Below are 15,854 nucleotides of genomic sequence, written 5' to 3'. Positions count from 1 at the left end.
TTGTGGAAGTCTTTCTTGGCATACCCAGAAATACTTAAAATATCATGGGAAGGTAGATGCGTTTTTACCCATTTTATTTTATATTTGGAATATTCCCTTCATTTTCAGGTTAAAAACTTCCAACAAAGTTTTCAAACAAAAGATATTTAAGGATTGAAAAGTAACTAACTTAATAGTCTTTGTATCACAGTTCCCCAAAACCTTTTTGAGAAAATGTAATAGCAAAACTATTTCTGAAATTGTATGCTAAAGCATATATTTTTATTTATTATGCCTATGTCTGTTAATGTTTACCTCCTCTTAAATTTTAAGTACATCTTCAAGGTTGAACTTTAATTTATTGACATAATTCACTTTTATAGTAATATAGATTAGGCTTATATTAGACAATCTTCATAAAATTTTCTCCTTAACAATGCTCAGTTATAAAATGAGCGTCCAATTCATGTAGGTCAGTATTTCTACCTATAGTGCTCCTTCTTACTTTAAGTTATTTTGAGTTCAAGGTCTCAACTGGAAATATATAAGAGAGTAATTCTTTTTTATATTATCTGAGGAAAGTGATATCTATGAGATCCACTTAGAACTACATATGATATGGTAGAAAACATAATCCATTGAATTGGGACCACTGTTATTTCCTGGTGTTCCTAAATCTGTTTTTATTCCTAGTAAACTCTATGTAACATATCTGTGAAATTTCTGAGAAATACACCTGACAGTGGAAATAGAACTGTATTGGTCTTAAGTTCAAACAAATAAACCCTAATTTTACATTACATGGGTTTCTGTGTACAAAACTGTCTTTCCTTTATTTCCTCTTTAGGGAAACAGTGGAGATCTGGCGTAACATTTTGACCCTTTGTTAATTTCAGAGAAGATGTATTGTTTTTAATATCTGAAAATAGAATACCGTGCATCTAATGGGCTATCCTCACTCTGAACATGCGTACTGTGTGCCTGAGCATTTGCTGGTGTCTTGAGAGAGCCACTGTGCGTATATGTATGGTTTCAGAGTAGGGAGGCCTGAGGAGTAGTACAGACAGTGCTCCTCTATCTCTGTTTCCTTTTCTCTTTTATTTCCCACGTCTTCTCAATATTCCCAACGATGGAGGACTAAGAAAGGCATTGGATGAGAACCTGTGGCTTTGTTATAGAGGGAGAGAGGAGTGAAACACGCAAAACTAACATTTGTAACTTTAGAAATTAGTTCCGGTGTTCTAAATTTGGCCAAAGCTTTTCCCCTCAGAATATTAGTTTCCACCATGTTTGGTACCAAATAAGGTTTGATTTTTTTTTTAACCCATATCTTCATCTATCTTTTTGAAGCTAGCTCCAGCTTTTTTTCCTTCTTAGAACTTTCTCCCAGCTACTCAGCATGCTGTTGCTATTCAAAATCCTCAGCCTGTTGTGATCTTTACACTGTCCCTAGCCTGTTCCCAATATTCCTCCGTTCTTTAATTGGGAGATTGTGTAAAGGCAGTTTCAGTTATTAGAACCCTTTCTTGCCTTCTTTATAATAATCCATACCCAACGTATGTGTAAGATATCCCCATGCCTATCATAATGTTATTAACCTATATTGTAATTACCAGATTCATTTGTTGGTATCTACCTATAGGCTGCTGCTAAGTTGCTTCAGCCGTGTCTGACTTTGTGCGACCCCATAGACGGCAGCCCACTAGTCTCCTCCATCCCTAGGATTCTCCAGGCAAGAATGCTGGGGTGGGTTGCCATTTCTTTCTCTAACCTATAGGCTGTAAGTTTTATAACGTCAGGGAATTTGTCTATCATAGGCAGTATTGCATCTCTAGTAGCTAATACCATGTCTGGCACATAGCAGATCCTCAGTAATGAAGAGGGCATGGGTAAGATTCATGTATGAATGAAAACACTGGCCATACCTTCTCTGTATAGAAAGTTTGCTATTGTTATAGTAGCAAAGGAGTTCTTACATACAAATGATTCATTAAAAAAGAAAATCAAAATGGAGTAGTATCTGTAGAATGAGAACATGGTTCAGCATAGTGACTTTGATATATTTGCAAGCACAATTAGTACTCATTAAATTTCTGAGATACTTCTCCACATATAAAATCTGCATGCCAATTTAATTCCATAGAAACTCACTAATCTATGCAAATGTTCACTTGTTTTGATGAATCATTTTATTTCTTCCACTGGGACATACAGAAGATCCACTTCATAAATGGACATCTGAAGATTTTAATCTCATGGTTAAATTGATAGTCATAAGTTTTTGCTTAATATTTTTTGCTGCCCCATTTATCAACAAACAATCCATGTTACCTAATCTATGTTAAGTAGTTTTTAATCCTCTAGAACAAATTCTTTATTAGAACTCCTCAGAACCAATTCATAAATCCTAATTCATATGTTAGAACTCCTCAGAACTAGAGGTTTGTAATAGACTACAAGTTGTCCAGCAAAGCTAAACTAAACTCTGCCAGGGTCAATTTACTTATAATCCCTAAGCTGCTGATGTTTATGGCATCAATATACATAAAGATGGGCATGTTGGCAGAAAGTTGAAAAGATTTACCCCTTAAGCTTTATTGTATATGTACCTCCTTTCAAGGTGAGAATTATGTTCAGTTCAGTTCAGTTGCTCAGTTGTGTCCGACTCTTTGTGACCCCATGAATCACAGCACGCCAGGCTTCCCTGTCCATCACCAACTCCCGGAGTTCACCCAAACTCACATCCATCGAGCTGGTGATGCCATCCAGCCATCTCATCCTCTGTCGTCCCCTTCTCCTCCTGCCCCCAACCCCTCCCAGCATCAGAGTCTTTTCCAATGAGTCAACTCTTCACATGAGGTGGCCAAAGTATTGGAGTTTCAGCTTTAGCATCATTCCTTCCAAAGAACCCAGGACTGATCTCCTTTAGAATGGGCTGGTTGGATCTCCTTGCGCTCCAAGGGACTCTCAAGAGTCTTCTTCAACACCACAGTTCAAAAGCATCAATTCTTCGGCACTCAGCTTTCTTCACAGTCCAACTCTCACATCCATACATGACCACTGGAAAAACCATAGCCTTGACTAGACAGACCTTTGTTGACAAAGTAATGGCTCTGCTTTTTAATATGCTGTCTAGGTTGGTCATAACTTTCCTTCCAAGGAGTAAGCATCTTTTAATTTCATGGCTGCAATCACCATCTGCAGTGATTTTGGAGCCCAAAAAATAAAGTCTGACACAGTTTCCACTGTTTCCCCATCTATTTGCCATGAAGTGATGGGACCAGATGCCATGATCTTCATTTTCTGAATGTTGAGCTTTAAGCCAACTTTTTCACTCTCCTCTTTCACTTTCACCAAGAGGCTCTTTAGTTCTTCTCCACTTTCTGTCATAAGGTTGGTGTCGTCTGAGTTATCATGTATGACAAACCTAAGCTAGAGTCAGAAAGCAGATAGCACAGGTAACTGACTCTTCTGCATTTTTCTGTAATGGGATAGAAAAAGAGGACTATACATAGGATCATGAAATGGATGCATGGAAATAATAATAGAAAAGTCTTACAAGTTCCTAAAGTACCTTTCAGGCTTTGCAAGTGGCTCAGTGGTAAATATTCTCCTGCCAAGCAGTAGATGTGAGTTTGATCCCAGGGTCAGGAAGATCCTCTGGAGAGGGAAGTGGCAAAGCACTCCAGTATTCTTGTCTGGGAAATCCCATGGACAGGGGAGCCTGGCGGGCTGTAGTTCATGGGGTCACAAAAGAGTAGGACATGACTTAGCAACAAATAAGCAACAACAAAAGCCACAGAAGTATCTTTCGGCCAGTGAGTACTTAGTGAATATGCTGACTTAATAGTTTAATTTATAAGAATATATACAGGTCTTTGGGTTTTTGTTTGTGTATGTGTGGTTGATAAACCAGTGCTCACAGTCTATCTTTGGCAAGCAGTAACACAGTTGGCAAATTGGAGCCCTTTATACCAATTGCTCATGTAATACTGTGATAGGAATATAAAAAGGAATATATTTATGGAGACAGTTAGATGATAAGCACAATTAATGAATCTGGTATACTATTGATATATAGTCCCTCCTCAAAATAGCACCTTTTAGTTATTTTTGTGAATTACGGCATGCCAGAAGAGTATCTAACTGTTACTCTATGATATTGTGTCTTTTGTTTATTTTTTTCTGGTCTATATTGTTATTATCTTGGAAATGAAAATTACTTCTCTGAGAATGATTTATAAAATGGGAGTGTTAGCACTGAACCCACAAGTATTTCATGAAAATTGAATTAATGTAAATATGTGTGTGTGTGTGTGTGTGTGTGTGTGTGAGAGAGAGAGAGAGAGACAGAGACAGAGGAACGTAAATATGGAGACACAGCAGGAGAGTGAGCCTGTACATCCGTCAGTATGCATGATACACAGAAAGATGGGAAATGTTCATTTTTCCCCACACCACTTCTCCTTTAGATCCCGAGTGGATTTATTATGACCATAGCACATTTTTAGTCTGGTACATATTCACCATTCAGTAAGTGGTGTTCTTTTCTAGTTTTTATCTTGCTACTCAAGGAACTATGAATGTATACCTGTTCAAATGCAATAATGTTATTAATAATATTTCCATTAGTTGCTATACATTATATTTGCCAGGAAAATCTCTCAAGCATCACATTGTGATTTCAGGCCTGAGCCTGGACTGAGATGCACATAATCCGTTGTTTGAAAAATCTAACTTCCCTTACCCTGACACAGTTGTTTTTGAGATAACTGAATTTTTCAATGCAGCCTATTAAATCTCTATGAATGTGTGCATATGAGGATTTTGACAGAGAAAGAAATCGATGATTTTTGTCCTATGTTTAATCTTTTCTCTATTGAGTGAAGTGAAAGTTGCTCAGTCGTGTCCAACTCTGTGACACCATGGACTTAGTCCATGGAATTCTCCAGGCCAAAATACTGGAGTGGGTGGCCTTTCTTTTCTCCAGGGGATTTTCCCAACCCAGGAATTGAACCCAGTTCTCCTGCATTGCAGGTGGATTCTTTTCTCTATTAAAGAGTTCTTATGTTTATACTCACAGGTTTGGGTTGGTTAGTTAGAATCACATAATCATATAAATTAATACATTTTATATATAAATATGTTTTCTAAACTCTAATAAAATAAGGAATTTAATATGAAAATCATATCAATATATGAATGTTGGTTTGTTTGGCAACTACCTAAGAAACAGGGATGGGAATTCCAGAAACCTTAAGAAGTTATTTCTAGACATGATTTTTGGTTCTTTTCTTAAACATATGACTCCTCCCTGTAATCATTATTAAAGGGATGTTTACCAGAGATATCTGTCTTTAATCCAAGTTTTGATAGTGAACTTCAGTTTATATAGTATTCTTCTGAAGAATCAGTCAGTTCAGTCACTCAGTCATGTCCAACTCCTTGTGATCCCATGGACTATAGCATGTCAGGCTTTCCTGTCCATCACCAGCTCCTGGAACTTGCTCAAACTCATGTCCATCGAGTTGGTGATACCATTCAAACACCTCATCCTCTGTCATCCCCTTCTCCTCTTGCCTTCAGTCTTTCCCAGCATCAGGGTCTTTCCAAAGAATCAGTTCTTCACATCAGGTGGCCAAAGTATTGGAGTTTCAGCTACAGCATCAGTCCTTCCAATGAATATTCAGGATTGATTTACTTTAGGATGGACTGGTTGGATCTCCTTGCAGTTGAAGGGAATTGCAAGTGTTTTCCAATGCCACAGTTCAAAAGCATCAATTGTTTGGTGCTCAGCGTACTTTATGGTCCAACTCTTGCATCCATACATGACTACTAGAAAAATCATAATTTTGACTATATGGACCTTTGCTAAGCAATGTCTCTGCTTTTTAATTGCTGTCTAGGTTGGTCATAGCTTTTCTTCCAAGGATCGAACATCTTTTAATTTCATGGCTGCAGTCACCATCTGCAGTGATTTTTGAGCCCAAGAAAATAAAGTCTGTTACTGTTTCTCTTGTTTCCCCATCTATTTGCCATGAAGTGATTGGATCAGTTGCCACGATCTTCATTTTTTGACTGTTCAGTTTTAAGCCAGCCTTTTCACTCTCATCAAGAAGCTCTTTAGTTCCTCATTTTCTGCCCTAAGGGTCGTATCATCTGCATATCTGAGTTATTGGTATTTCTCCCGACAATCTTGATTCCAACTTGTGCTTCATCTGGCCGAGCATTTCACATGATGTACTCTGTGTATAAGGTAAATAAGCCTGGTGACAGTATACAACCTTGATGTACTCCTTTTCCAATTTGGTCCAGTCTGTTGTTCCATGTCCAGTTCTAACCATTGCTTCTTGATCTGCAGGTAAGGTAAGCTCTTTGATCATATTCCTGTAATAATGACACCTCTGTTGGTTTAAGAACTATTTGTCTTTATCGACCTTGAATCTGTTACCACAGATGACAGGGAGGTTATTTTATTACTGTCTGATTCTCTCTATTCTAGGATTAGGAGGGTCAACTTACATCCAAGGTTTACTCCATTATTTGTTCCAGAGGCTGGTAAACATTGTAAATGAATATCACAACTGAATGCTGAATCAACACCTTCAGACACTGAACCATATGTTTTAGCGAGAAGCTGGGTTTTTCTTAAAATGGTCACAGAATCCCATTAGTTTCTTGAAGATATATCAGAATTAGAAAAGATATACACACTAAACACTATAAAAACTTCAAATATCATAACAATTCATCCTTCTGAAAGACTTGCTGAGGTCAGCCACAATTCATATTTTTATGCTTTGTTATTCTGGACCACATTACACTAATATTGAAGTTATATGTGATAAATTCGTTCTTAAGTCATTACTTACTTAAATACCTCACTTTACCTCTTAAGAGAAAGCTATATCAATGTATCTGTCATATACCTAACCCCTTATTTGATATCAACCATGTGGCTTTTTCTGAAGATAAGCTAAGCGTTCTCTGATGTATGTGTAACTGAACTAGAGTAAGTAAATTCATGTCTATATGGGTTTGTCTATTTTCAGTAAGAATAAAAAGGAAATGTGTCATTTTCATGTGTTCCAAATTTCATGTGTCTTCTCACTTGAGAATGCTGAGTGCTTCCTAGTCAATTCAAGAGGACCTTTGCTATATCATTAATGGAATGTTTAGGCCAGATTTTGGTAATAATCTATATTTTAATAGACTATTATTCTTTAGTTTGTATTTTAATTCTTATTGGAATTTAAAGTATTTTAATATTTTAATTGGAATTAAAATTTGTATTTTAATTTTGGAAACTTTAGTGGATATACTGACCATGGTAATAAAAATTAACTCAGATTTTTCCATTGTATTTCTGTGGATAAACAGTGTTTTATTTTTCCCTTGCCTCAGAGAAATAATACAAATTAATTTGGTGGCCAGCCTTAACAATAGATAAAGTTCTCACTTTTCAAATTAACAAAGAAAAGTGGTCACTATTGTATTGTTTAGAGTCAGATTCTTTCTTTTTCCAGACCTCCATGATACTGATTTTAGCATTTTGATTCTAGGCTGTTTTTGATGTCGAATCATGGCTATTTCTTTCTTGTATAATACTGCCGTGCTCCTAAGCAACAACCTAATTAGCAATTCATCTGTCGGGGTAAAATAATATTATAATGATTAAAGACTGCAAAAGTAAGGGTGAAAATACTAACATTTAAAGAGAAAATAATTTTAGTCTTTCTGTTTAGATTTATTCCCAAATGACCATTTTGGGTGTTTGATATTCTAAATTGCCTGGGATAATCATATTTTTTGAAAAACAAAACAAAAAACAAAAAAACTTTTTACTTATTTGTTAGATTTTGTTTTGGCAATTTACAGAGATACAGAAAGACAGAGAATGAATCAAAGAACATGAGGCCACAATATAACTACTATTAATAATTCCCCATCTCCTAGAAAGTCAGCATTGTGGTGAACCTAAAGATGTTCTTGATAGTTACATATACAATGAGAATTCTTTTCAGCTACTTGTGATAGCTGTGAGAACATTTTTTAAAGGAGATATATAATTTTAGTTGTTTTGTTTGCTTTATTGGTTACTCACCTATCACTTCTAATTTTTTATGTAAAAGGCTAATCTATGAAAATGCTATTCATAGCTGTTGTAAGATTTTATAAGAGTAGATAGGGTACGTTGGTCTTCCTCATAAAATACATAAACATTTTGGCAGTGGTAGATTTACCTTCTTGAATTTAACTTCCTCATATTTCTTGGGCAATCAATCTGTGTTGAGAATAGGGGAAAGATAATAGTTATCTATGTTTCTGTGCTTTGAAATAACTTATGGTAAGTAGACAGGCCTCTTGATGTTAACTAGTCTGAGGATGGTGTTAAGGTAGTGTGTATGTTTATTAAGAGCAATAATAGAATTAAGTTCCTATATCAACATGTGATAAATAAAACATTTTAGACCAAATGAAAAAAATTGATTTTCTGAATATAACCCTTCTGTGAAGGTGTGGATTGAAACTGCGTTTCCACTAGGTAACAGTTAACATGTATTTTTGAAAGCAGTGATACATTATCATAATGTAGTCCAGCCGAATAGAAGCCCCTTAATGGTGGTGAATTTGTCCTGTTCACTTCTATTTTTCCAGTGACTAATAGCCATATAATACATATATAATGAATATAAACAAAAGCAAATATATTTAAATGAATAAACTAAGGAATTATAATCTTGAAATTACGCTTAATATTATGTAATTTTGCTTAATTTTTAACCTAATTAGAATAAAATTTAAGTACTGTGATAAATATTAAAGGACTAATCATACAAGAATTGTATGTATCATAAATCTATTTCATTTCTTGCTAAGCAAAATGGTCCCATATGACTGGTCATATGTCACATATTGTTACATGGCTTTGTTGACAGTTACACATTTTACACCACATTGTTTGTATGCAGTTTTGTATTCAACTAGGCATTCTTGTTTTCCAAAAGTTGGGATTTACTTTGTAGTGTAATTTATAAATTATTTTTTTCTAACAAATGTTTTCCTTTATGCCAAGTGAGGGGGCCATTTGGCATCCATAGAGATATAAACTTTGGAGTTTTATGTATTATAGGAAAAGTTTTCATTTGTATTCATATGGTATCACCAAATTGTAAGTTACATGCATTGAGTACTCTGTTCAGTGCTTAGTTAATTTTATGTGAATTTTAGGAGGTAACATAGGGAGTATGAAGTGCCATTCTGTTGTTGAAGCAAACGTCTTCCCCCCACCACTGGAAATTTAGATTAAAATTTGAGCAAGGAAATAGGATCATGATTTGCTTTGAGCATCTGTATTTATTCAGCTGTAACAGAAATACTTCATTTCTGTGCTCACTGTAAGGTATCTATTCAGAGTACCTATTTACTGCAATTTCTGTAAGAAAAATGTAGCTTGAAATGGATTCTCAGCTTCCCCATATGTTTGTTATAGTTCTTCATGCAGATAGACATATACAAGGTACCTAAGCAAGTTCTTGCTGACCTATACAGTACCTGCATCCTATCAGGTCATATTTCAGCTCCTATATTTTTGATAAATAGCCTGGCTCTTAAAAAGCTCTGTCCGTGGTGCTGAAACCTCTTGTGATGTATGAGCATGTCTTGCTGATAAATTCTAATGTCAGCCTCTCTGTGATAGTGATTCATCAGGTTGTAAAATTTGTGTTTGGGAAACACACTGAATGAGCAAGTTTTATATTTTGTTTGTGGTAAAATTAACACAGTTTGTCCTTTTGTATTAAAGAATTTATAACAATTACTTTCAAGCATTGCATTAACAGCTTGGATTTAATTAGATACTGTTAGTGCTATCACAAAAGCAAATGTCTTATGTTAACAAATACGTTGATATGACTTCAGTGCTAGAAATGTTTACAGGCCAGTGACATGTTGGTAATAAGAAGGAAGCTTCTATAGGAACAATTAAGCAATTGATGATGAACAATTAAAGTAGCAATTAACAAGGAAGCCTTGTAGAGATAAGAAATTTGCATACAGAAAGTAAAGCTTATTACTGTTGGTGATTTGTTTTTTTAAAAAAATAGTTTCAGGATGTTTTATTTGTACATAGATACATTTTTGGGGGCAGAACTATGGATTTTTGTTTGTAAATATGACTAAAGCCTTAAAAAATCTTGATAGTTTTTTCCAGGTAAAATTCTTGTATTTTTTTTGTATAAGATTCTAAATTACAAATATTAGTATCTCAATGATTCTCAATTTTTTAACCTGCATTCCTTTAGGTGCCTTAAATATTGTCATAGAGAACTGCACTTTTTTTTTCTTTTATTCTAAATTAGTCTCAGAATCTTTTCATTAGTAAAACAGTCCTCTTAAATTTCTGTTTAACTCTGGAACTTCTACTATCAACTCTGTATATCTTAAGATTAAATTTAAAAATTCCAGTCTCAGAAAATTGTAGTCTCCTAAAATTCTAAAATCTATTGTTATCCTGGGATAAAGAACCATCCACTTTGATCATAACTATCTTTAAGTCCATACCAACTGGGTAAGTTGCTACACAATTATATAAACCTCCTTCTTTGGGGGTCATATAGAATATATTGTTTTCTTGCTGTATTTGCAATATAGAAGAGTATTAGGTTATTTGCTTGTTATTGCAGTGTCATTAACTGTTTACAATCACAAGATTTGAAAATTACACCTAGGTAAGTCCTACTGAGATTTGGTGATATTTTCTACAAAGCAAGCAGCCTAATATTGAGTCACTGCCAATTATTAAAATAAGACTTTCAGTTCCTTAAATATTGGGTTTATATTACGTGAACCTAAAAGTTAAATCTACTCCAAAAGCTTCGGAGAAGGCAATGGCAACCCACTCCAGTACTCTTGCCTGGAAAATCCCATGGGCGGAGGTGCCTGGTGGGCTGCCGTCTATGGGGTCGCACAGAGTCGGATACGACTGAAGCGACTTAGCAGCAGCAGCAACTCCAAAAGCTTCTTGTTAAGAAAATCTTTAAGTGAATACATAATTTCCTAGAGGATTTGTTTTTGTCAATAAGGGGTTAAGTACAATGTTATTATTGCTGTTCAATATTGATAAAGTGCCTTCCAGGATCCATTTTTATGCATTATAGACATGTAGTTACACCCAGTAAAAGTGTCCTACTCTTGCCTTCCAAATTTCATTATAGAAAAACACTTTTGAAAACACTGTCATTTAAATATCTGGTCAGATGATATTTCCCAGAAATTATTCTTTATTTAGAAACAAAAACAAGACAAAAGCAACTGATTTTAATCCAAAATGTATTTTTCCTTATAAAAGAGGTCCACATACTCACTGTGTCTACTCTACAGAATTTGTCCATTTTATTACACCACGTGTCAATTCAAGTTTATCGGGTCACTGCGAAAACTCGTGGCTAATATGTGTAATACAACACAGGAGGAGGTATTGCTCAGTTCAACTATTCTTATATACTTAAAAAAGATACAGAAATGTTTTTGTCCACTTTAACTGTAGTCCAGACAGAAAAGTTACATGAAAGTTCTAGAAAATGGATTTATTTTATTTGGTTGCCACAGTACCCTTTGAAGCCAGTTAATTAAAATGCCAAACTTGTACATCTGTCCATTGGTCAGGAGCAGCACTGGTGAAGCTTAAACTTCTTTCTGCAAAGTAATATTTCTCTGCCTTTTTTTTTTTTTTTCCAAGTACAACCACAGTCTTGAGTTGTTCCTTGAAGCAGATTCAGTTGGTTGTTTTTAGGACATGTTAGTTGGCACACCTATAACAGTTGCTTTTACTTCCAGTGCTGCACCTTTTTCTTTGCCTGTGTCCCAGAGGTTGATCAGAGGAGGGTAAAGCTCACTGAACGCAAAGGTTGGTTTCTGTAAGTAATTCCTTACATAGTTATGTCCACCATCACAGTTGACTTCTTGAGAGAGGAAGCTGAAAAGACATATCACACCAATAATCCCCAGAGAGCCTCCAAGGCAAGCCATAAATGTTGTGGTGTTATTCTTGTCATACTTTTTTTGATCAGGGTCCAAACCTTTTGTGGTGACATTTACACATTGTTTTCTGCTTTTTTGATAGATGGTGGGGATATCAATACAAATCTTATACTCAGTTGCTGGGTTTAGATGAGTAAGATTATACACCTTGACATCAGATGGTATTCGTGCACTTTGGGCAGCATGGGAATTCTCAGCCTTGACAAAGGCTGTCCACTTAATACTGGATTTGAGAATTTTAGAACTTGCTTTCCAAGACACCAGAACTGAATTGGCCTGAACATCTTTTATTTTAATATTCAAGGATCCATTGTTATCCTGGGGAAGAGAGCCATCCACTTTGATCATAACAGACTTTAAGTCAGCACCCACCAGGTTAGTTGCTATGCAGGTATACAAACCCCCTTCTGCTGGGGTGATGCCACTTATGTCAAGTGTGCCTTCAGAATGGACATAGAACTTATTTGTTAGAGTATTAGGCAAGAGTTTTTTACCAGAAGGTGTTATCCAGTAGATTTCAGGCTGTGGCTCTGCAGTAGCTCTACAGTGTAAGGAAACATAACTCCCAGCTTCTAAATCCAGGTTGGAAGGAAAACTCTCAGGAGCTATAAGAGGGAGACAGATTTCCATCATTTCCCTAAAATGCACCTGCCGCACATTCTGGCCTTGGAATTCGGGCGGGTCCACACAAAACAGTGACTCTGGCTCCATAAATCGAATGTTGGTTTTGTTCATATTAATCCAACGGATGACGCAGTCACACCTGATAGGATTGCTGTGTATGCTGATTTCCTTGAGGTTTGGCAGAGATTCCACTGTACCCTGGTACAGGGCACTAAGGGCATTGCTGTTAAGCATAAGTGATTCCAGCTTGGGCAGCCGGAAAAATGCATTTGGGTGAATGTAAGACAACCTGGGGTTGTTAGTAGCTTCTATTTTTCTTAAATCTGGTAAGTTATCCACAGCAAGACTGTCGATGGAAATCAGCTCAGGCATATTGTTTATTCCCAACTCTTTTAAGTGTAGCATATTGCTAAAATCTCCCCTCCGTATTCTGTTAATGGGATTTTTATTTAGATCCAAAAATTTGAGGTTTACTGCTTTTTGAAGAGCAACATTGGGCACTTTAATAAGCCTGTTGTCATAAAAAGAGATGCTTTCTAAGTTTTCAAGTCCAACCAAGGCGTTATCTGGTATTTCTGTGAGGTTTATACCAGCTATAACCAGGCTGCGAAGATTGATAAGAGGCTTAAAGTTCATATCTTTGATTCTGATGATTGGATTTTCCCCAATCATCAGAATCTCCAGATTGGGAAGAGCCTCAAACCACTTACTGTTGATCATCTGCAGTCTGTTTGAATTGAGATGAAGTCGAAGAAGATTATGTAGGCCAATAAAGGCTCCTGGTGAAATTGCAGAAAGCAAGTTGTGATTAATATAGAGTTCTTGTAAGTTGCTTAGTCCAGACAGACATTTTTCAGGCAGCTCAGTAAGTTTGTTTTCTTCTAGGTATACAGAAAGAAGCTGAGGCATCTTTTTTACATTAATGTTGGTGACTGAAGATAAATTGTTTTGAGATAAGTCCAGGCCAGTCAGGTTTACTGGAAAGTCTATGGAGTATTCAATTTTTGCAATATTGTTAGTCTGTAGTAGCAGAATCTGTGTGTCAGCAGGCAGTCTGGTTGGGAAATTTGAAAGACCTAAATCATTACAATCCACTGTAGATGCCTCCATATAAATGGATCGAGGTGTAAACCAGGGTCGGATTTCGCATGTACATAACTGTGGGCAATCTGCTTTTTTATCTACAGCTTGTACTAGGGCAGTGATAGCTAGGCCAAGCAGCACATGAATTTGGAGTAGCAGGTCCTTCATCTTAGCTTTCTTCTTCAGGAATTTAATGGGCCCGTAAGGATTCCACGGTCACTGCTAGTAAGATCAGTAAGAGCTGATTGATACAAAAAATAGTTGCTTTTGTCAAATGATGAATGCCAGAGAATGGCAAAGACTTTCTTCATGGAAATAAGTGCCAGTGCCACAGTTGCATTGTCCAGAAATGCCATGCATATTGGAGAAAAGGCTTCTATCTCCTTTACGATAGGATATGCATATAACTTTTGAAGATGGAGTATGTATAGATGGTCACAGGAAATTAGGCAATTCATTTATTTAGGAGTATAGTATTCACATCCCATGCTTGTTCAGTACTTGCAGGAATAGCAGCATGATGCTAACTATAATAAAATATAAAAGAAAAAAGAAAGATAATTAGTCCAAAGGAAAAAAAAAACAATACCCATTAACTAATTATGATTCTTATATATAATAGTCTCATTTTACAGTTAATTCAATATGTTTTGATGACCTTATTCCCTGTTATGACTGCCCTTAATAGTAATTGGCCCACACATTGGACAGGCTGAGAAACTGTATCTTTAGAAGACTTAAATTACATTAAACATAAAGAATTTTTCTCTGTTTTTCAAATCTTTGCTTGTTTTATTGCTTGTTATTATGAGCTATTATTTGTTGTTCTACGTGACAATTATGGTGGGGAGGGGAGAAAACCTTTCAGTGACGGCTTTTTTATTTTCTCTTAGAGAAGCAAAATTAAAAGGTTATAAATAAACAACAAATAAATAATGTTGTTCAGTTAAAAATCAAATGAGTTAGTCTGTGATTCCTCAGGTTTCCAGGAGATGACATTTAGAAACAAAATTATAAAATGATGTAGAAATTGTGGTATTTAGCTGAATTTTCCATTTTCATTCATACTTCTTTCCAAAGTCTCCTTTGTATAAAGTGACTTGAATTTTGTAGTCTTTGGAAAAGATTGTCTAACTTGCTATAGATCCACTTGTATATTGTCATGCTGAGCTGAAATTCGGATTAATCTTAGACTGTTTGATTATCCCCCGAAAATAACTTACATTCCATTAGTTACAACAATGAAACAGTAAGTTTATCACATCAGTAAGACACTTAGCTATACCTTCTTTTAAACGGTTACTGATGTCTTTGTTGTAATAATAAGCAACTGCAAAGCCAAGCTTCAATTTTGATATGGTCTATATTATGAAATACCCCCAACATTCAGATGTTCACTCCACCTGTTATCCTGCTGGTGAGTTCTCCCTGCAAATGCACAGGACAGCTGGAGCACGGCTGCCCTGTTCATTCTGAGACTTGTGCCTACCAGGAATAACTGTGAATACTGTTCTTTCCTCTCTGCCCAGTATCAACATTCATAATGGCATTGCTGACTGACTCTAACATGGGTGTTTCAATGACAGAGAGAAATATATTTAGAGATACGGCTGCCACAGAGAGACAAAACTTTTTTATTTAATTAAAAAAATTCCTTAGTTTTAAAACTTGTGAAAAATTTACAGTTCTAAGTCACATCTTATCCTCCTCTTGTCCACTAAGACATCTGATATAACTGGATCATGAAGCTCAGATAACTACTATGTTATCCTGAATTAAGTGTCTTTTTTAAAAATTACTTCACCTATTTAATGATCAGAATTCCTTTTTTTATAAAATACTCTTCAGATATTATTACTCTTAATCTGTTTTAAGTAGGCTCTAAGCCCCTTGAAAGAATTTAATGCAACTGCTTCTTCCCTGAAGATGCCTTATAAATCCTTAGACATCCATCATCTGGGGTCCCTCTTCTTTTTCTCCGTGTTTCTTGTCATTTTCTGCCATTCTCCTGCATGCAGCTTTTTCTCTGCCTATAGAACTGTAAATGCCGCAACTTCTCTTTGCCTGGATTGCCTGTTTCTTTGTTTTAAGTTAATTCTTGCTCTTTTGTCAATCTTCAGTTCAAG

General features: G+C 35.7%; 2 protein-coding genes across 2 annotated transcripts in view; one reads left to right on the top strand and one right to left on the bottom strand.

The window, feature by feature from the left end:
* Positions 1-15,854, top strand: part of IMMP2L (inner mitochondrial membrane peptidase subunit 2) — a 972,863-nt gene that overhangs the window by 440,474 nt on the left and 516,535 nt on the right. The gene's annotated exons all lie outside the window — the stretch shown is intronic.
* Positions 11,244-15,854, bottom strand: part of LRRN3 (leucine rich repeat neuronal 3) — a 40,638-nt gene continuing 36,027 nt past the window's right edge. The window contains exon 2 of the mRNA XM_013963321.2: positions 11,244-14,255. Within this exon, the coding sequence (XP_013818775.1) occupies positions 11,770-13,896 (2,127 nt within the window). The 5' untranslated portion in view covers positions 13,897-14,255 and the 3' untranslated portion in view covers positions 11,244-11,769. The remainder of the gene's footprint in view (positions 14,256-15,854) is intronic.

This window comes from Capra hircus, chromosome 4 (assembly GCF_001704415.2).
Source record: "Capra hircus breed San Clemente chromosome 4, ASM170441v1, whole genome shotgun sequence".
Lineage (NCBI taxonomy): Eukaryota > Metazoa > Chordata > Mammalia > Artiodactyla > Bovidae > Capra > Capra hircus.
The sequence above is the reverse complement of the archived record's forward strand: the minus strand, read 5'-3'. Positions and strand labels throughout refer to the sequence as shown.